This window comes from Myotis myotis, unplaced genomic scaffold, assembly GCF_014108235.1.
Source record: "Myotis myotis isolate mMyoMyo1 unplaced genomic scaffold, mMyoMyo1.p scaffold_m19_p_7, whole genome shotgun sequence".
Lineage (NCBI taxonomy): Eukaryota > Metazoa > Chordata > Mammalia > Chiroptera > Vespertilionidae > Myotis > Myotis myotis.
The window spans coordinates 87,068,056-87,087,426 of NW_023416379.1; the positions used below are offsets into that span (position 1 = coordinate 87,068,056).

The following is a 19,371-nucleotide window of genomic DNA, read 5'->3' on the forward strand; positions in this document are numbered from 1 at the left end:
TGATGAGGATTCCGAGACCAGTGGTTAAGACACAAGAACAGAACGCGACTGTGTGTATAGGATGTTGACATGTTTGTAAAAAAAGCAATATGTGCAAATGCTCGTTTATGCACAGATCAGACTTTTGACCCTTTGGACCTTGGGCATGAAATAACTAAGCACAAACGAATACACAGAGAAACAAACACTGAGGCCTGAGAAGATGGGCTTCTCTCCTGGCTTCGATCCTGACTGCGCGACCCTGGTAGGCAGGGCGCTTTCTCTCTGTGTCCTGAGTTTCCTATGTGGTCCCAGAGGTCAGAGAGTCTGTGTTCATGTGCGTGGGGGCGGGAGGGGGCGGGGGTGGAGGTGGGGTGTGGGGTGTGGGGAGTGGGATGGTGCGAGAGATGTGGGGTGGGTGGAGGCCCTCTCACCGACTCACATTTCCTCCTGCTGTTGCAACTGCAGCCCCTGCCAAGGCCAGGCTACTCCCCCCTATGACATTCCTTAAGAGCATTACGATTTCATTTGGCCCTTTTTCTGAGCTCCCTCTGTCCTTCCAGACCACTGCAGACTGTTTCTGGAAGCAGTGGCCACCAATGTCCCCTGAGATCCCCACTTTCCAAGGCCTTCCTCAGCCATGGCTTCTCCTCGAGACCATCCAAGTCCAGCCATGAGACATCCTTTCTCTCACCCCGGGTCCCTCTGGCTTCCTCAGGTCTGGGATGGGGTGGGAGAGGCTCAGTCCAGCCGGCAATCCCGCTGTCAGCGTCCCCTGCCCCAGGGGGACCTGCAGTGCTCAGGCCTGCCCCTGCCCTGCACGCCAAGGGCCCTGCACACTTGCCTGGGAGGCCCCTGCCAGTCCAGTTTCTTTTTGGAGGTGACTGAACTGGGCCGTGACCCCCACCCAAGTCTCCCAGTGCAGCCCAGGGCAAGCTCAGGCTGTGCTGGGCCCAGGGTCACCCCTCCCCTGGACATGGCTCTGCCACAGACATAGGTGCCACCCTTGGAGTTGGAGCCATGGCTGGGAATGGCTGGAGTTCGCAGGAGGCTGGACACATCTGCTAAGTCTATGCCAAGGGTTAACTCTTCCCTTTCCGGACCTCCCTTCCCTTTGGAGGGAATAGGGAATAACGGTGGGGAGGTGGTGCCCATTTCTCCCTTAACTGAGAAGCAAGAAGAGGGAGGGAAGAAGGAAAGCCCCTCCCCCTCCCGTTCCCCCAAGCCTCAACCGGTGCTTCATAGGGGTGTGGGGAGTGTTTGCTTTTCAGAGTCGTGGTCCCTGCATGTTACTTAGAGTCCCCAGGAAATCGGAGATGACAAATACCTTTATTTACAGCGACAAATAGAACAGACCCTCCCTCCATCCCCTCTCTCCCCTTCCAGTCGTTTCTATACCCTTCCCGCTCCCACCCCGCCCAGGTCCGAGCCCAGCTCTGCGCGCTGAGGTCACTGTATGGGTCACCCCACCCCCACCCCCAAAGCCCAGGAAAGAGGAGCAGGGAGGGGCTGGCTGAGGGCGGGGTGGGCGCCTCTTTTCACATTTTGCTGCGCTCTCAGCCTGGGCGCAGCGGGAGGCGGGCGCCGGGGGCAGGGAGAGGTAGAGGAGCGCACAGCCCGCCTCCCACGCCCCTGCCCTCCCCCGGCGTTCACAGTGTTCCGCGCCGCCGTCCCCGAGCGGACCCCACCCTAACCCCCCGCCGCCAGGTCCCGGGCCGGGAGGACGGGCTCTGCGCCCCGGGCCCAGCTCCCGGGAATGAGGTGGTCCCCGGAGCGCCCCCCCCCCCCACTGGGCTGGGGTTCTGGGCGGTCACGGGCGGGGGCGGGAGGACGGGAGGGGGCCGATCTGCTGGGAGCGACGGCCCGGGCCGCCCGGAGCCTGCGGGGGGCGGTCAGGAGGAGAAGCAGAGCCCGCAGCACTCCATGCAGATCTCCAGGCAGTCGGCCGACTCGCAGCAGGCGTCCAGGATGCCGCAGTCCAGGTCGCAGGGCAGGTCGCAGTCGGCGCACTCGCCGGAGCCGCAGCAGCAGCAGCAGAGGCACGAGTCCTCGGAGCTGCAGGAGCCGCACGTGGCGCAGTCCAGGACGATGTTGCACAGCGTCAGGAACTCGCAGAACAGGCAGGACAGGATGCAGTGCACGCAGCAGTCTGCGGGGGGCGCGGGAGGGCGGGTGGGGGTGAGGCCGGGGCAGGGCCCAGCCACCGCGGTCACGCAGCGCTCAGTGCCCGGCAGCGATTAAGCTGGAGCAACCAGTGGCTCCGGGAAGTGGGGCTGTGAGGAGCCTGCTTAGGCACAGAGAGTGGCTGACCCCCACCCACCCGGTCAGCTGGCGTGGGGGGTCCGCCAGGCGTCCGGGTCCTGAGCTCTCACCCTCCCTAGTCACTTACCCAACGGGCACAGACTGATGACTGTTCTAAGTGCTGGGCATGAATTAAACTTGTTTAAACTTGCACAACTCCATGAGGTGGGACTACTATTAACCCCACTCTACAGATCAAGAAACCGGTTTGGCTCAGTGGATGGAGTGTCCGCCTGCGGACTGAGGGGTCCCAGGTTCGATTCCGGTCAAGGGCATGTACCTGGGTTGCAGGCATATCCCCAGTGGGAGGTGTGCAGGAGGCAGCTGATCGATGTTTCTCTCTCATCGATGTTTCTAACTCTCTATCTCCCTTCCTCTCTGTAAAAAAATCAATAAAATATATTTTTTAAAAAAAGACACATTAAAAAAAAAAAAAAGAAACCGAGGCAGAGAAAGCACTTCAAAATATCGCCAGAGAGCCGGGCAGCATGGCTCAGTGGTTGAGCCTCGATCTATGAACCAAGGGGGAAGGGGCGGGGGTCACAGTTCGGGTTTGATTCCCAGTCAGGGAACATGCCCGGGTTGTAGGCTCCATCCCCAGTGTGGGGCATGCAGGAGGCAGCCAATCAATGATTCTCTCTCATCACTAATGTTCCTATTTCTCTCTCCCTCTCCCTCCTCTCTGAAATCAATAAAAATATAAAATTATATATATATATATATGTGTGTGTGTGTGTGTGTGTGGCCAGAATCCTCCCACGCTGCTAATCTCTGCCAGGGCAGCTGCTTCTCCACTCCCTGCCTTTGACTCCCCCTCCAGCCATCTACACCCCACACACCAGGGCCCTTAAATACTTTGATGGGACTCTGTCCCTCTGTCCCTCCTGTGCTCAGAACCCTCCCGTGGCTTCTGCCTCACTGAGAGTAAAAGCTAAAAAGCTCAGAATGGCCCCCATGGGTCCACGTGATTGGGTTCACTCCCCCACTCTGTCCCCTGTGTCCCTGCTGTGGCCACACAGCCTGCTCCTCCTCGAGCAGGCACTACTCCCCCGCCCCACCCCCAACCTGGAATGCTCTGGCCCCAGATGAATGCTGGTGCTCATTCCCTCCCCTCCTTCAGGGCCCCAATGCCACCCTCTTTAATAATGCAACCTGCCCGCCCGCCCCAGCACCCCCATTCCGGCACCCCCACCCCCTTGCCCTGGCCTCCTTCACCTGGCCCCGGTAGGACTTGTCACTTTCCACCGCACTACACAGCTTTTCCTCCCACTAAGCTGTGCGCTCCACAGGGGCAGGCATCTTTGTCCCCAGAACAGTGCTGGACACATGGTGGGTGCTGAGTAAATACACGGTAAGTGAATTAAGGCAGGAGCCCGCTCATGGGCACCCAGCCGGTCAGTGGTGGTGCTGGGACCTGAACCCAGGCAGGCTGGCTCTGGTGTCCACACTCTGAAGCGCCCAGTGTGCTGCCAGGATGCTGAGCTGGCACCCCTGCCAGGGGCCAGGCCAAGGGGCAGAAAGTCCACATCCCCTGAGCAGGTAGCCCCTGGCACAGGCTGCTGGTCCTGTGGGAGTCTCACACTGCCCCGGAGGGTCTGACTCCCCCGGCCCTTTCCTGTGAGGGGGGAGTGGGGTCTGGTACAGCTGGAACCCTGCAAGCTATCTGCAAACTGAAGAAGGGCGTTTTCTCTTCCAGCTCTGATGAGGTCACCACCTTGCTTGAAACCCTCAGTGGCTTCCTATTGTCCTCCCGATAATCGATAATCGAAGTCCACTGGGCATAGTTTGCAAGGCATCCCCGCCTCCTGGCCCTGGCCTGGCCTGGAGTCTCACCTCCCACCATTCCTCACCTTGAACTTCATAATCTAGCCACTCCAGCCATTTCTCACCTCTTTGCTAAATCCCTCACTAGATCCTCCTTCTCAACCTTTAAGCCTTGCTCAGACTCCTCCAGGGCCTTCCTAGACTCCCCTCCCTGGCTTTCTGGGCTGGAGTGGGTGTCCCCTGGGCTCCCATAATCCCCTGTGTGTGGCTTCATCACGATTTATCACACCATGTGGTGATTCCCTGAAGTGTCTCTCTCATGAGAGCTTATGAGGCCATGGACTGGGTACCCAGCACATAGCACAGAGCCTGGTTCATAGCAGTGCTCACTACACTGTAATGAATGAATACCTCTTTCATAAATTAACTGGGCGGAATCTGCTCTGCGAAGTGGGGAGGTTTATGAATACGTATGTGCAAATGTGTGCACTGAGTCCTGTTTGCAGAGAACGAGGTCAGAGTCCCGCAACATGGACAGGAATCACTTAAAAAGTCTGGGGTAAAGGTCAAGCACCACTAAGCTACAGGCAGCTGGGACTCATGCTGAATTGATGTTGGGGGAGGAGGGAGGGGCAGTTGCTTGCCCAGCGTGGCCCTGCAGAAGGCCTGGGTGTTGCAAGAACAATGGCTGGTGTATCCAGGTTCCTGACCTCCCACTGCACCTTGTAGCCCCTGCCGACCTTCCCAATCAAGCGTCTAAATGGTGCACCGTTCTATTCTGCCAGGTGTTCTGTCTGCTCTCACTAAACAGATGGTCCACTCCTCGAGGAAAATTTCTGTTTCCAGAAACGGGACGGCTTAAGCTGGATTAGGCCACCTGGCTCCGTTCCTTGTAACAGAAACTCTGGGAGAGCAGGGGTGGGAAGGGGTTGGCCTTGAGAAGGCACATTTGCCTCCAACCACCTTTGCAAAGTTCTCAGACTTGAGTCTTGCATCAGACTCCCTGGAGGGCTTGTTAGACCCTGGCTCCTGCCCCACCCAGAGGCTCAGATCCAGCGGCCCTAGTCTGGGGCCCGGACTGGTACCCAGGAGCCCGGTGAAGACACTGCTGCTGGTCCCTGGGTCACGCCTTGAGGAACCGGCTTTGGAGGCCCCTCGAGGGAGAGGTGGGTACTCACCTTCCTGTGCCTGGAGAGGGATCTGGGAGGCAGCGGATTTGGTGCTGCCCTTGCTCTTCTTGCTGCCCTGGCTGGCGAGAGATGGGTGAGCCTGCAGCTTCCGGTGGGCCTTGGGGCCACCCAGGGCACCATTCCCCGCCCGCCTGGCGCCGCCCAGCTCCAAGGGGTGGCCAGAGCCATTCGCCAGTAGTGGGGTGCAGCCCAAGGGGTTCCCCTGAGGCTGGCCTGGAGAGATGATGAGAAAGGGGGATGGAGTTGGGAGCCCGGCTGCATTCCCCTCCTGCCTGCTTTGTCCTCATGCACCCCACAGTTCACTTCAGATGAGGAAACTGAGGCCCGAGAGCAGAACTGACTTGCCCAGAGGCCCACCAGGAAATAGCAGCAGCGTGGAGCCTGGCTCCGGACTCCCGGGCCGGTGCTCATTCCAGAAGTCAGAGGTCCAAGGGGGGCTCAGAGTGCTGGACCCACTCCTCCCGACGTGACATCCATTCTCCTGACTCGGGGTCCTGGGATTTGGGCAGGAGAGGTGGCGGTTGGGGGAGGGACCGGGACAGTCTGGCTGGGGTGGGAGGACAGCAGTGAAGTAGTTAACCTTCACTCCGGCCTCTGCCAAGCCCCCAGCTGTTTTTGCCCTTCTCCGCTGGGTGAGTTATTAGAAACATCTGTTTGGAGATGAAGGCCTGGTCTGGAATTCAGGGGCTCCTCACAGCAGCCCCTCCATCTCCTCTCCTCCATGCCCTGCCCTGTCGGCCTCTGTGGGGTGGCTGGCGAGAGTTTGCTGAGGGGCCTTGGGGTCTGGGTGAGGAGGGAGAGAAGGGAAGAGGGAGGCCAGCGGGGAGACCTCTGAGGCCAGGAGCCCCCGAGTCCCCTTCGCAGGCTGAGGGACTAGACTTCAGCTTTATCAGCGAGGTGCAGGGAAGCTGGCCCCAGAGAGCCCCCCAAACACCCAGTTCTTCCCTCACCCACTCAGGTCTGCTCACCTGAAAGGCAGTGCTGTTCATAAGCCATGAGGGCAGCTGTGTGTTGGGGGAGGGGGCTGAGAAGGGGCACTAGCACTGGGAGCCCTCAGGGCAGGACCCGGGCAGGACCCATGGGCCCGAGGGCCTCTGTAAACATGGGGAACTTCCAACTCTCAGGTGCTGGGGCCTGGTCCCCCAACTCCCCCCCGGCCTGGCCTCTGTGTTTGAACTGTGGTAGGAGGAGATGGGGGTCGGGGGGGTGGGGGTGGGCGGTGAGGGGGGCTGGAGACGGAGAAGGGAAGGCAGCCTCAGTGCCTGGCGAGGGGCTGGGCATTCTGGGAATGGCAGTAGCCACACCACGGAGCACTTACTGCTTGTCGGCCACTAGCTAAGCCCTTGACCTGCTAATTACTCTCTTGCTGGATCCTCTGGGTATTGCCCCTGGGCTGTATCCTCCCTTATGGACGAGGAAACTGAGTCCCAGAGAGGTACAGTAACTTGTCCAAGGCCCACAGCTCCTGTCAGAGGTGGACCAGCCTAGAAGCTGAAGCTCACAGGCCACAGGCAAGGAGGGGGCAGAGATTGGGAGGCGAGGGACTGGGGAACAAGCTGCTTCTAGCACATCCATCAGTAATTATGCTCATAGCTAGTGGTTGGCATGTTTTGAGCTGTGACTGGTGCCAGGCACAGTGCTAAGAGCTTTATGTGTAGTGATGTCTTTGAGTATCAGGAGAAACCTATTATTAGCCCCATTTCACAGGTGGCAAAACTGAGGCCCTGGAGGATAAAACTCGCCAAGAGTCCACGTCTAGGAGAGGGAGGGGGAGGGGATGGAGGTTGGGAGGAAGGAGCAGAAAGGTGGGGAGTCTGGCGGGATGGGAGACCGGGCTCTGGAGAGGCTCGGTGCTGGAAGCCTTCCACCCTGAGGCGTGGCTGGTGCCTGCATCTGGGTAAACAGGGGTAAGGGAAGTGGCCAGGCCTGAATCATCATGCCCCCACCTCTTGGCCCCATGGGGGTGACTGAGCTGAATCCTTGGCCGGCCTCAGTGCCCCCTGCCCTGCTGCCTAAACATGGCACAGTGACCAGAGGGCGGGCATGTGTGGTGAGCTGAGGGCCCTGGGGGGTGTGGCAGACACAGAGCTTGCCTGTGGCCAGAGCAGTGGAGTGACCAGGGGGACTGAGTCACAGAGCAAACACTCAGGGCCCATAGACACAGGAGTGACTGTCCAACTCCCACCCAGACTGGTCACTGTGCTGACCTCTTTCCCTCAATTCTGCTGGTAGGCATGTTTGGAGGGGGCTGAGGGCAGTGTGCGAGCAGGATTTAGCAACCCTACTTCCAGGGAGTCCAACTTCGCCCCAGATGCCCTGCCTGGCAGCGGCGGCTCCCGGCTCAGCGTGCCAGCCGGGTGGGCAGGCCCAGGAAAGAGCACTGGGTCAGGAGACCTGAGTCCCCCAGCTTATGTCCAGGGTGAGTGGTTCTCTGCGCCTCAGTTTTCTGGTCTGTAAAATGGGCTTGACAATAGCCAAGCTGCTGCTTGACAACAGCAGGCTGGACAGCCCTTGGGATCATTCAGGGAAAGAAAGTTGGAAAGTACAACTGTGCCTGCAGATTTGGGCATCTTAGTAGTAATTACAAATCAGTTCTGGCTGCCCCTCTCCCCTGCTCGAGGGTGAAGATGGAGAATGCTCTTCCTCCCAGAACCTCCTTGGAGACCTCAAACCAAGCCTGGGAACGAGACAGAATTTTGCTCCTTTCTGCCCAGATCAACGGGGGGCTTCTCTCCTTCCTTTCGCCCTGGATACGCTGAAGGCTAGTGCTGCGCTGGGCTCTGGCTGCCCCTCCCTGGTCCCTGTGCCTCTTTCCTGAGCCCCAGACTCTCTTGTCCTGCACCATGTTGCCGGGTTCCTGAGGTCCTTCGCCTGTGCACACTCATTTTGAACTAATGTTATACTAACCATCCTGTGCGTGGAGATCTTCCTAGACAGAAAGGACAGTGACTGTGCCATGCACGTCTCCACTGCCCACCCTCCAGGCCCGGCTCTGTGCCAGGTTCCCAAGAGCACCCACTGCAGTTCTGCCAGCCCGTCTGGACTGCATTCCCCACTGTCACCCCTTCGAGTTGCCACCCCAACTCCCCGGCCCCCTAGGACTCACGTGTCACAGCTTCTGTGGGGATGTCGAGGTCAGTGCTGTCCAGGGCCTGGGGGGCCCCAGGGCCATTGCCTTGAGGCATGGGGGGTGCCTCCTCCTCCAGGGAGCCCTCTTCTAGCACTGCCTCCACAGGGTGAGTGGGTCCTGTTCCTGCCTCCAGCCCAGGCAGGGGCAATGGGGACTGGGCTGGGGAAAAAGCAGATGAGCGAGGTGTTTCCCGTTGCCCTCCTGTGTGCCCAGCCCTGGTCCCCTCCCTGCAGCCCGGATTGCTGTGAGCCCCCATTCTTGGTCTCTTTGTACAGTTACCCAGCCTTTACCCTACCTGGCAACAGTGCCAGACTCCAAAATAGACTCCCAAACCACAGCGCGTGAGTGAGCAAGGGTGTGTGAGCGTGTGCTCGTGTGTGCCTGCGCATGTGTGTGCATGCGTGTATGTGTGGTGTCAGGAGAAGGAGGAGAAACACAGTGCAGGAGAGAACAGCCAGATGGTCAGCGATGGAGAGATAGGGACAGGCACCAGGAGTGACCGCGAGAGAGAAGGAATCAAAGGGACAGTGACAGGTAGAAGCAGAGATAGAGCAGCAGAAGGCGGGGATTGGGCACGGAAGGGGAGAGCCCCAGAAATCCAGTGACAGGCAGCCTGCGACAGGAGGGAGACTCAGCAACAGAGCGAGAGTAGCGATGGAGAGAGAGATAAGACAGGGTCAGAGGCAGAGGCGAAGGAGAAGGGAGCGCGATACAGGCTGAGCGAGAGGGAGACAGACAGTGAGAAATTGGGTCAGAGAGGGGAAGACAGCAAGAGAAAGAGTTCGAGAAAACCTAGGGTGAGGGGAAGGCTGAGGCCTGGATTGGAGGGGCAGGAGCGACAGGGAGAGGATGAGAGGGCTGGGAAGAGGCGGCTGCAGCCACATGTAATTACAGTCACCAGCTCAGCCCTCTGCACGGTGGGCGGAAGGAAGGAAGGGAGCCACCTTCAAACCCACAGCTCCCCAGGCGGCAGGCGGCAGGACTGGGCCCCTGGGCCCGGGGGAAAGGTTGGGGGGATGGGCAGTGGAGGGGGGAGTCAGAAAGGGGCCCTAGTTCTCACAGGGTGTGGGAAGGCCTGCGGGAGGTAGGGCGCAGGGGGGTGAAGGCAGGGTCACGGGGCCAAGGAGCAGACTGGGCAATTACAGGGTGCAGGGTGCAGCCTGAGCCTCCGCAGACCTCAGGCTGTGCAGTGGGAAGATGGGGGCCTCGAGAGGGTGCCCCACATGCCATATGGGGGGCAGGGAGACATAGAAACAAGAGGCTCAGAGGGACACAAACCAAAAGGGCACAGGGAGAGGAGAGGGACTCGGGGAGACAGAGAAAGATGGAAGGAATGGGCGGTGAACCCCGGAAAGTAAAATACAGCCATGCGGACACACATCACAGAGGCCGAGAGAGAGGCGCCCCAGAGGGACAGAGAGCGGCAAAACCTAGTCTTGGCAATAGAAACAGATCAACGGTGAGGAACACTGGGGCTTACATATGGGGCACCTCTCTGAGCTGTCTCCAAAAGGAGCGGGGGAAAGAGAGGAGGGAGATAATGAAGGTTGGGCATGCAGGTTCGGGGAGAAGAGAGGGGGGGACTCTCAGGGGCTCACTGCCTCCCTGGGCCCTGAGCATCCTTCTATGGCTCTTGACCTTCAGAGAGCCCTGAGCAATTCTTGTTTCCAAGACCCTGGTCTCCTATGACCAGGGGGCCAGGCCCTGGAGGCCCCAGGGGGGAGCACAGAGGGCATGCTCACTCTCACTGCTGCCCAGGGAAACACAGGCCCTGCCTGGAGCCAGGAGCCAGGGCCAGAGGCGGAAGGGGCTGGGGCGCCAGTGACTTCTGGGGGACACCAGAGTCATGTGTTGGGAACCCCTCATGGTGGCCCCTGCTGCTCCGCGGAGACGGGGTGGGCTCCGTCCAGCCCTACCCACTCTGGGCCGTTGAGAACCCCCTCACCCTGAGTAAGGAGAGAGAGGTCAGATGGCTTCTGGAAGGTCACAAGGCTGGGACCTGGGACGGGGTGGGGAAGGCGAGTGGCGATGACACGAGGGAGGAGAGGCTGCCTGCTCGATGGGCCTCTCCTCGCCCTGAGCGCGGCTGCAGCAGCTCACACGAGACGTTCAGGGCGGAGGCCCAGGTTGTGCGTGAAGGCGGGGAGCAGGGCTTGGGTCCTAATTCCCTGGAAAGAAGGGGGCCGGCAGGCTCCGGCCTCTGGCCCTGAACGGGGAGGCTGATGCTCCCTGTGGTAAAAGGAAGACTTCTGAGCGAGAAGCCGTAAGATCCACGCCCTGGTTTCCCCAGGTACCAGTTCGGGCACGTTACCAGGACTTGGGTTGCCCTGTGTGTGACGGGGGCTCCTAACGCTGATCTCAGGGGTTCAGAGAGCAATGAGAGGCTCAGCAGCGTCCTGGCCTGCGGGCCATTCAGGAGCACTTCCACCCTCCAGCCCCCCACCTGCCCTCCTCACATAACCAGGAGAGAGAATCCAGTTCAGGCACCTTGGCCTGGAAACAAAGGGACAGCTCTCCTGGGTCAGGAGGGGCAGCGGAGGGGAGCAGCTGAGTGCCCGGAGAACCAAAGGCAGAATGAGAAGGAAGAGAAGCGGCAGGAAGACCTGATCTGAGAATCAGATGCTGCCCAGAGGGCCTGAGGCCAAGATGCTGGACCAAGAAACAGCCCTCGCCAGGGCACACGGGGCAAAAAAGCCAGGCACGAGGCAAGCCCAAGTGCCCAACCATCACGAGGTGGGAAGAGCCCAGTTTTCCTTCTTGTGACTGTGGGGCTCTGCTGTCCAGGCCCCGAGGGGAGAGCATCTCTGAGGAAAACGCCCGAAGGATGTCCCCTAGAGGGTAGAAATGCAGAGTGGGCTGGAGGCAAGGGTGGCCAGCGAAGGCCTGTGCATGCGCAATTCATGTTCTGCTTAAAGGCGCCTGCCAAGGGGCAGGGGTGGGCTGAAGACCCTAGTTGTGCCCGGCTTCCTGGAGGTGCCATCGGCTCAGCCAGCTGCATACCTGCTGCATCTGAGCAGAGGGCCACCTCTTTCTAATGAGCAGAAGCCCCCAGCCCTGCACTCCTCAGGGTCCCCATGTACAAGCAGGAAGTACAGAAAGGCAACAGCCCCGTTGCCTGACACACGTTCATTCCTAACACAGGATAAGGCGCTGGTCCGAGCCCTGAGCTCTGGAGAGACAGCCGAGAAGAGGGTGGAAAAATCATGTTTAAACCCATCAGCCCAAAAGGGTAGCGTGAGAGACCCACCATCGCAGCAGGGAACCTGTGGGCTCCCTCCGCCTGCTGTCCACCAAGTGGAGAGGGTGCTCCTGGACTGAGAAGAAATGGGGGGCCTCTTCCAGGCGGGATGGGTTCGCTCCAAGGCTGGGGAGTGACACAGGGCCCCAGTTCTGGAGCTGCAAAGCCAGGCCCTGCACACCCAGCCTTCTCCACGGGCTTTGTGGACAGTGGGTCTGGGCTTCTCCCTGGGAGCTCTGACCGTCTCTGCAGAGAGGGAGGGCCAGGATCTGCTCTGCTCAGAACTCCAGCCTCTCCCTGGCCTGACATTCAAGGCCTCAGTCTAGAGACTAGACTCTAGACCAGGGGTGGGCAAACTTTTTGACTCGAGGGCCACAATGGGTTCTTAAACTGGACCGGAGGGCCGGAACAAAAGCATGGATGGAGTGTTTGTGTGAACTAATATAAATTCAAAGTAAACATCATTACATAAAACGGTAGGGTCTTTTTTTTTAGTTTTATTCATTTCAAACGGCCGGATCCGGCCCGCGGGCCGTAGTTTGCCCACGGCTGCTCTAGACCTTCAATAAGCAATGGACAAGGATTGCATGTTCCAGGCACACTGACCTCTCCATGGACTCAGGCCTTCTGACCCATCCCCTCAGGCTTAGATTGTTCCTTTCTTCCACCCCACAATCCAACCCACCCTCCATATCCCAGCTCCAGCGTCATCTCTTCCTCCAGGGCCTTCCCTGAGCCCCGAGCCAACTGTCCCACTTACTGAGAACTCAGCACTCAGCACCCCTGCTGTTCACTATAACCTGGTAGTGGAGTCCTGGCCCCTCAAACCTCTCCCCCCCCACCCCCCCCCAGCAGCCTCCCTGGCTCTGCTTGGCAGTAGTGTCACTGTTCATCTCGCACCACTGCAGGGGGGACTCAGCAAGGTCTGTTGGTGAGGACTGAGCTCTGGAGCTTGGAATCGCCCAGGCCAGGGAAGGAGAGAGAAGGAGACAGTGAGGACTGGGGGTGGTGACTGGCTCTGAACCCCAAGAAGGCGAGAACGTGGACTCTCTTGATGCCTAGTTGTGACACCCTGGTCACAATCCCAGGCCACCCGGCTGAGGACTGGAGAGGGCCTGAGCTGGCCAGTTGGGCTGGGTTGGGTTGGTTTTATTTTAGGTCTGAAGGCTCCAATTCCCCAGGAAATTCAATTTAGAACCAAGAGCAGGAATGTGACGCCCCAGTGCTGGGCAGAAATCTGCTGTGGGTTAGGGAGCCAGGTTCTGGGGCTCTCAAGGGGTGGGTGGGGAGAAGCCACTGGGGGCGCCAAGGGTGTGGGGGCTTGGCCACCTGCCCCAACCAGAGCTGCCCTGAGGCTCCTTCACCCCATTTTCATCTGACTCCGCTGAGGGAGGGCTGACTTGTTCCCTGGCTGTCCCGCCAGCAGGGCCCCCGGGGGCAGCACCCTGGCCTTGCTGTGCTGTCAGGGCTCAGCAGGGAGCGTGGGGGATTCTGGTCTCGGATTCAGGCGTCTGTGGGGTTTTGGCTGGGTCTCCTGCGGTTTGGGCTTCCTGGGCAGCAGCCTCATGCTCCCAGGGCGGCAGAGCCAGGCCTCCTCCGGTTATGAAAGCCACATTGTCTGGCTCAGCCCAGCCTGGGGAGGGGGCTCGCTGGGGTGCTGTGGGCCTCAAGTTACAGCCCCAGGCTCAACCCTCCCAGGGGTCCCCCTGGCCTTTTAGCCCCTCTTCTCCCTTCGGGACTGAGAGTGGGTGGGTCGCACAGGGAGCGGATCTTGGAAAGAGGCACTGGGGGGTGGGGGGGTGGTGGCAGAGAAAACAGATAAGCAGAGGAAGAAAGCAGGGAGTGGGAGGATAGGAGAGAAGGAGGCTGAGAAAGAGAGGAGGGGTGAGGGAAGCTGGGAAGGAGAGAGAAGGTTCCCAGCACCCAGAAAGCCTTCCGGGCCCCTGGCTCCAGCCCGCTCCAGCCTGAAGGAGCCCAGTTCTTGGAAGAGCTTATTCCCCAGAAGCCCCTGCTCCAGGGGCCCACAGAGAGGAGGGAATCTGAGGATTATGGGGGGCGCGTGCAGCGGGAACATTAGTGTCATTCATGAGCTGGCCCCTGGCCAGATATCCCCCGCTTGTCCTCACTCTGTTCTAGGAGGCCCCCACCTCCATGGCCTGGCAGGGCGGGGGGCAGAGTGCCATGGTTCTCACTGGGCAGACCTGGGAAGCTGGGACAGGCCCCCCAGCAGGCAGACAGGCTCCTATGGGCGGATGTGGAGACTGAGGCCAGAGGGGAAGGAACTTGTCCAAGGCCAGGCCGGGAGTTCGTGTCAGAGGTCCAGGACCAGACCATCCTTACTCAAAGGGGGAGAAAGGGAGAGTGGGGTGTGTGTGTGTGTGTGTGTGTGTGTGTGTGTGTGAGAGAGAGAGAGAGAGAGAGAGAGAGAGAGAGAGAGAGAGAGAGAGGCAAATGAATTAGACTCACTTAGAGCTGGGATTGAAGTCATGCAATCTGGGCTTATATTCCTGCACCCCAGCCCTCTGCCCTGAACAGATCCCACAAGTTCCCGACTTCTGACCCTGTGTTCCACTGGGAGCCTCTGCTCACATCTGTACGGTGATGGGGGAGGGGGGGGCGCTGAGAGCCACAGCCCATGGGGCTCCCACCCTCAGGGAGTCTCAAACCTCCCTGGGCAGGGAGGCTCCTGCAGGAACCCGGGGAGGTCACAGACCCTGTGAGCTGGGAGAAGATGTGTGTGTGTGTGTGTGTGTGTGTGCAGGGTAGGAGCAAAGGGGACTGGCCAGGCCCGGGTCCGGGAGGAAGGCGAGCAAGACAGATGGCAAGAAGGGGAGGGCCGGGTCCTGCGGCCGCTTTAGGCAGACAAAAGTTTTCGGGAAGCTCTGGGCTCTGGTTGGGTTGGGGGAAGGGAAGGGGAGAAAGACTCAGACACCCCCACCCTCGCCTGAGGCCCCCATAAATATTTACACACTGGGCAGAAACGGCTGGGACACAAACCCCAGGCAGACCGACGGCCTGCAGTGTGTGTGTGTGTGTGTGTGTGTGTGTGTGTGTGTGTGTCTGGTGCTGGGAGTGAGGGGAGTTAGAGCCAACTTGGCACAGCCCCGGCTGCGTTGGGGCCCTGCCCCCATCACCCCGGCACTCCACTCGTTTTGGACCCCATCCCGGATAGCCAGACCCCTGGCCCCCACTTCCACTAAAGCTCCCCGAAACCGTCTCCTCGTGTCTCAGGGAGAAGGGGGGAGAATTACACCTCCCCACCACGGAGCCTCCCACCCCGCTCCGGTCCAGCCTCCCTCCCCCCTCCCCACCCCACTCCCCCGCAACGTACCTGGGCCGGGGGCTGCGCTGGGGGCTTCATGGGGAGCGTCGCAATGAGGGGAGTGCTGGCCACTCACCTGGGACATCGGCCCGGGACCTGCGGAAAACAGGGCTCAGCGGGTGGGGCCGACCTTCCCCGCGCTGCGCGTGCCGGGACGGGGACTGGCAGGGGCGATCCGGCCGCCGGCGAGCGCCTCCTCCGTCCAGTTCGGCCACCGACGAACTTACTCGTGCAAGCTGCGCGCTCCGCTCTCGCCCGTCCGTCCGGGATCACGGCGCCGGGCCTGCCATGCGCGCCTGCCCAGGGCGCCCCCGCCGAGGGGCCACGCCGCTCCCGGTGCCCGCCCCGCGCCCCCTCCCCTCTTCACTCACGCCGCTCTCCCATTTCGGCGCCAGCTCGCGCCGCGCGCCCCCTTCCTTCTTCCTCTCCTCCCTCCAGCCCCCTCCCGCCTTCCCTGCTGGCCTCGCGCCTCCCTTCCTCCCCGGCCCACCCTCTCCCCGCCCCCTCCTCGCGGTCCCAGCGCTCCCGGCCCGCCCCCGCCCCCACCCCACCCCCACCCCGCCCCGCCCCCGCCGCGTCCCTGCCCCCGCGCGGTCGGCCGGACGCGTCTGTCCGCGGGGCGCGCGGCCCGAGCCCCCACAGGAAGCTGGCTCCACGCGTTTCTTCCGCGCTGGCAGAGCTGGGCCCGTCTCCCCAAATCTCCGCCCCCCAGACCCAGCGCCCCGAGGGGCTGCGCGTTCCCCTACGCCTGTCCTAAACTCTGCAAAAGTTTGCGCAAAGTCCGGAGAATGAGAGAGAGAGAGAGAGAGAGAGAGAGAGAGAGAGAGAGAGAGATGACTACAGCCACTTGGGCTAAATGGTCCTCGTGGCCTCCAGATCTCCTTGCCCCAAAGATGGGAGCGGTCACGTTCCCCGGACACCCTCTGCCCGCCCCCTCCGCCCCTGGGGACCCTGAGCCGGGCGCCAGGGTCCGGGGCTCGCAGAGGCCGTGCCCAGCGCAGAGGTTGTCCCCAGGAGTCAGTGACGAGCCCCCCCCCCCCCCCAGTCCTCTAGCAGCTCTGAGCATCCCCAACCCGCCCACCCCCGCCAGATGCGCGTGGGAACCTGTCAGGAAACCAACTTTGGAGGCAAAGCGCACTTCTCCCAGCTCAGCCTTTCTTTCAGCTCCGGACGGGAACCCGGGGCCTTCCGAGGTGTGGGGGGGCGGGGAAGGGGAGAGAAGGGCCCTTCCAGGCCAGGCAGCGGGGCACATCTGGAATTGTGAGCTGGGCCCTTCCTCAGGGCCGCGGGGGTAGGAAGGAAGCCGCCGACGGCAGCCCAAGGGGGTTCAGGGACCCTCCGCACGACCCCGGGACCCCGGCCCCGACCCTGCGGCCGCGGGGGGGTGGGGTGGGGACTGGGCGCGCCCGCGAGGTGACAGCGTCCCCGCCACGCCAACCGGCCGCCTCCGAGCCGCGTCCGGGCCCCGCACCGCGAGGCCAGCGAGTAATTAGGGAGGCGGCGGCGGCGCCAGGCCAGCTCGCCCCGTCCCGCGGCCGCCGGGGCTGGGACGCGGGGCCGAGCGAGGGACTTCCCCGGCCCGCGCGGTCGCTACTTACGGCGCTCGGAGGTCCTCGCGGCGCCGTCTGGGCCAAGATCGCCGGGGCCCCGCGGAGCCCGCCGCGCTCTCGCCACCCGGGCCCGCGTCCCGCGAGGAGCCCTGGTGGCTGCAGCCCGAAGAGGGGTCCCGGGCCGGGAGGAGGGGTCCAGCTCCCGGGGCCGGGCTGCCTGCTGCGGGGGCTTAGCCTGGCGCCCGGGAGCCAGCCCCGATCCAATCCGGCTGCTGTCTGGGAGCCCTGGAGATGGGGCGGACTCCCCCTTCCTGGCAAGGGCTGAGTCACCGGGACGCGCCCGCGCCCGGGCTTGGCCACTGCTGCATTCTTACCAGCTTAGGCTCACCTGGGCCCGGGGCTGGGCCTCACCCGCCGCCCAGAGTGGGGTGCAGGGTAAGGGGTGCACACTGTCTCCGGGGCAGCCCCCACCGCCTCTCTCTGCCTCCTCCCGGACCACAGACCCGAGCGCTACACCCCGCCCCCTTCTCAGTCTATACCCAGGGACCCTAAACTCCGGATCAGCCCGGGGCCCCAGCCTTACTGTCTGAAGTCGCCTGCTTGAGCTCAGAGTCCTCTGAATCTGGCCCAGTACAAACTAATATGTCTGGTTTGTTAGAAACGTAAAATATGCTTTAAATTTAATCCCACATGCTGGTTATACAAGTGTGCTCAGATTGTGAAAACTCAGCAAATTGAACGTTTAAGCTACATGTGCTTTTTGTGTGTCAAGATTACACTTGAATAAAAGTTTTTAAAAATAGCCCTGGCTGGTGTGGGGGTTAGAGCGTTGGCCTGTGCACCAAAGGGCTGTGGGTTCGATTCCTAGTCAAGGTACATGGGTTGCAGGTTCAATCCCCCAGCCCCCTTCCCCCCATAGGTAACTTCGGGAGGCAGCCAATTGATGTGTCTCTCTAACACCGATGTTTCTCTCTCTCTCTCTCTCTCCCTCCCTCCCTCCTTCTCCCTCTCCTTCTCTCTCCCTTTCCCCCTTCCTCCTTCCCTTCCCTTCTCTCTAAAACTCAATGGAGAAAATATCCTCAGGTGAGGATTAACAACAACAACAAAGCTTTAAAAAAATCAACACTCATTCAAGTCAGCACTCCAGGACAGAGCATGGTGGGGTGTGACGGCCAGGCAGTGGACTTTGACATAAGTATCCAGTTCAGATTCCTGCTCTTGGGAAAGTCCCTTCACCTCTGGGAGCCTCAGGAGGCGTGAACACTGACCTTCAATGCGGAACCCAATCATTCCATTGTTATCCGGGACCAGGACTCAGGTCCTGGGTAAGCGAGGAAAAGGGGCACTCATCAGGGTGCAAAATCTAGGAGGGTGCCAAGATACATAACACTGTAATCTAAAACTAAAACACCAAATCAGCGAATTACAGCCCTGCCAGTCAGCCACCTAGTTGTACAAATAAAGTTTTATTGGAACCAGGGTTGAGCTCAGGGTGAGCTCAGTGAGATAGGATCATGCAAGTTCTGGGTTAGATCCTGTTATTTAAAAGGTTGGCATTTTGTTCATCATGGATTCTTTTGTATTAATGTTGATTTTTAGGTATATTGCAGGAAAATCGTTTATCTTACTGATCGACTTTTTTTTTTAATGCCCCCTTAAGTTTTACACCTGAGCCGATTGTCGCGCTCACTAGGCCTTATGCACCTCTCCCTAGTGCCTGGCCTGTTACTCTCTGCCTACAGGACCTGGCCAGGACCCCAGGGTAAATGAGCAGAGGTTGGAGTTTGCCCCCCACCACACACACAGCACTGGGTGGGCTCTGTACCCGGGTCTGGCCTAGCTTTCCTGGGGTCCATTGATCAGAGTAGAATGCAGTCCCTACAATGGCCTTCAAGCTCCGCGGGCTGGGCTCTGCCTGCCTCGGCCTTTACCTCCCTCCCTCATTTCCTCCCAGCCCTGCTGCTTCCTGCGTTTGTTTTTTTCCATTTGCCTCAGTTGCTTGCCACAGGGCCTTTGCACTGGCTCTTCCCCTGCCCAACATGTGCTTCCCCTAGATATTCCTGTGGGCCCTCCTCCGTTCCTTATGGCCTCTGTTTATGTCACCTCCTCAGAGAGGCCATCCCAGACCCCTCACTCTCTGTCCCTTCACACCACTGGGTTACTCTCCATAGGCCCCATCCCCACATTTCCTATTTACCTGTTCATTGGTCGGCGGAAAGCTCCAGGAGAGGAGGGACTTTGCCTTACCTGCTGGTGCAGTCCCTAGAATTGTGTCTGCCACAAGGAGCTCAATAAGTATTTCCAGGGTCACATATGGGAGAACGAGGGGCCAGAGAGGGGAAGGGGCTAATGCATGGCACCATCCTACTGAATCCTGGGTTTCCAGACCCGCCCCCCCCCCCGCCCCGCGCCAGTGCTCTTACCATCCCCCATCCCGGGGCCCTCTAGGCCAGTGGTTGGCAAACTCACTAGTCAACAGAGCCAAATATCAACAGTACAACAATTGAAATTTCTTTTGAGAGCCAAATTTTTTAAACTTAAACTATATGGGTAGGTAGATTGTTATTAACTTAATTAGGGTACTCCTAAGGCTTAGGAAGAGCCACACTCAAGGGGCCAAAGAGCCGCATGTGGCTCGAGAGCCGCAGTTTGCCGACCACGGCTCTAGGCACCAAGGGTGACCGTGAGCCTGCACGGTCCTCCTGTACAGTCCCTTCCACACAGCGCGCTCAGCAGACTGGCCCTGCTCCAGCCCCGGCGTCCAGCAGGCATGTCCAGCTCTTCCTGGCTTCCTGTCTCTGGCATGGGGCCAGTCGGCCGGGCTGGGTTCTGCAGCTGGACCACAGCTGTAGTCTCCGCCTTATCCCGGATAAAGTCCGACAGCACGCTGTGGAGCA

The 19,371-nt window shown here is 60.3% G+C and overlaps 1 protein-coding gene across 4 annotated transcripts; it reads right to left on the reverse strand.

Moving 5' to 3' along the window:
• Positions 1 to 1,289: 1,289 nt before the first annotated feature.
• Positions 1,290 to 16,786, reverse strand: MDFI (MyoD family inhibitor). 4 transcript variants are annotated; one of them, XM_036317527.1, is made up of 5 exons: positions 16,523 to 16,784; positions 14,934 to 15,020; positions 8,341 to 8,523; positions 5,223 to 5,447; positions 1,290 to 2,128 (listed from the first exon to the last, which is right to left on the reverse strand). In XM_036317527.1, the coding sequence occupies exons 2-5, from the start codon at positions 15,007 to 15,009 to the stop codon at positions 1,872 to 1,874; spliced, it is 741 nt and encodes a 246-aa protein (XP_036173420.1). In that variant the 5' UTR covers positions 15,010 to 15,020; positions 16,523 to 16,784; the 3' UTR covers positions 1,290 to 1,871. The 4 variants fall into 4 exon arrangements, with proteins under 4 accessions (XP_036173420.1, XP_036173421.1, XP_036173423.1 ...); XM_036317528.1 differs by lacking the exon at positions 16,523 to 16,784 and adding an exon at positions 15,152 to 15,250; XM_036317529.1 differs by lacking the exon at positions 1,290 to 2,128 and adding an exon at positions 3,485 to 3,616 and having other exon boundaries at positions 16,523 to 16,786.
• Positions 16,787 to 19,371: the final 2,585 nt, after the last annotated feature.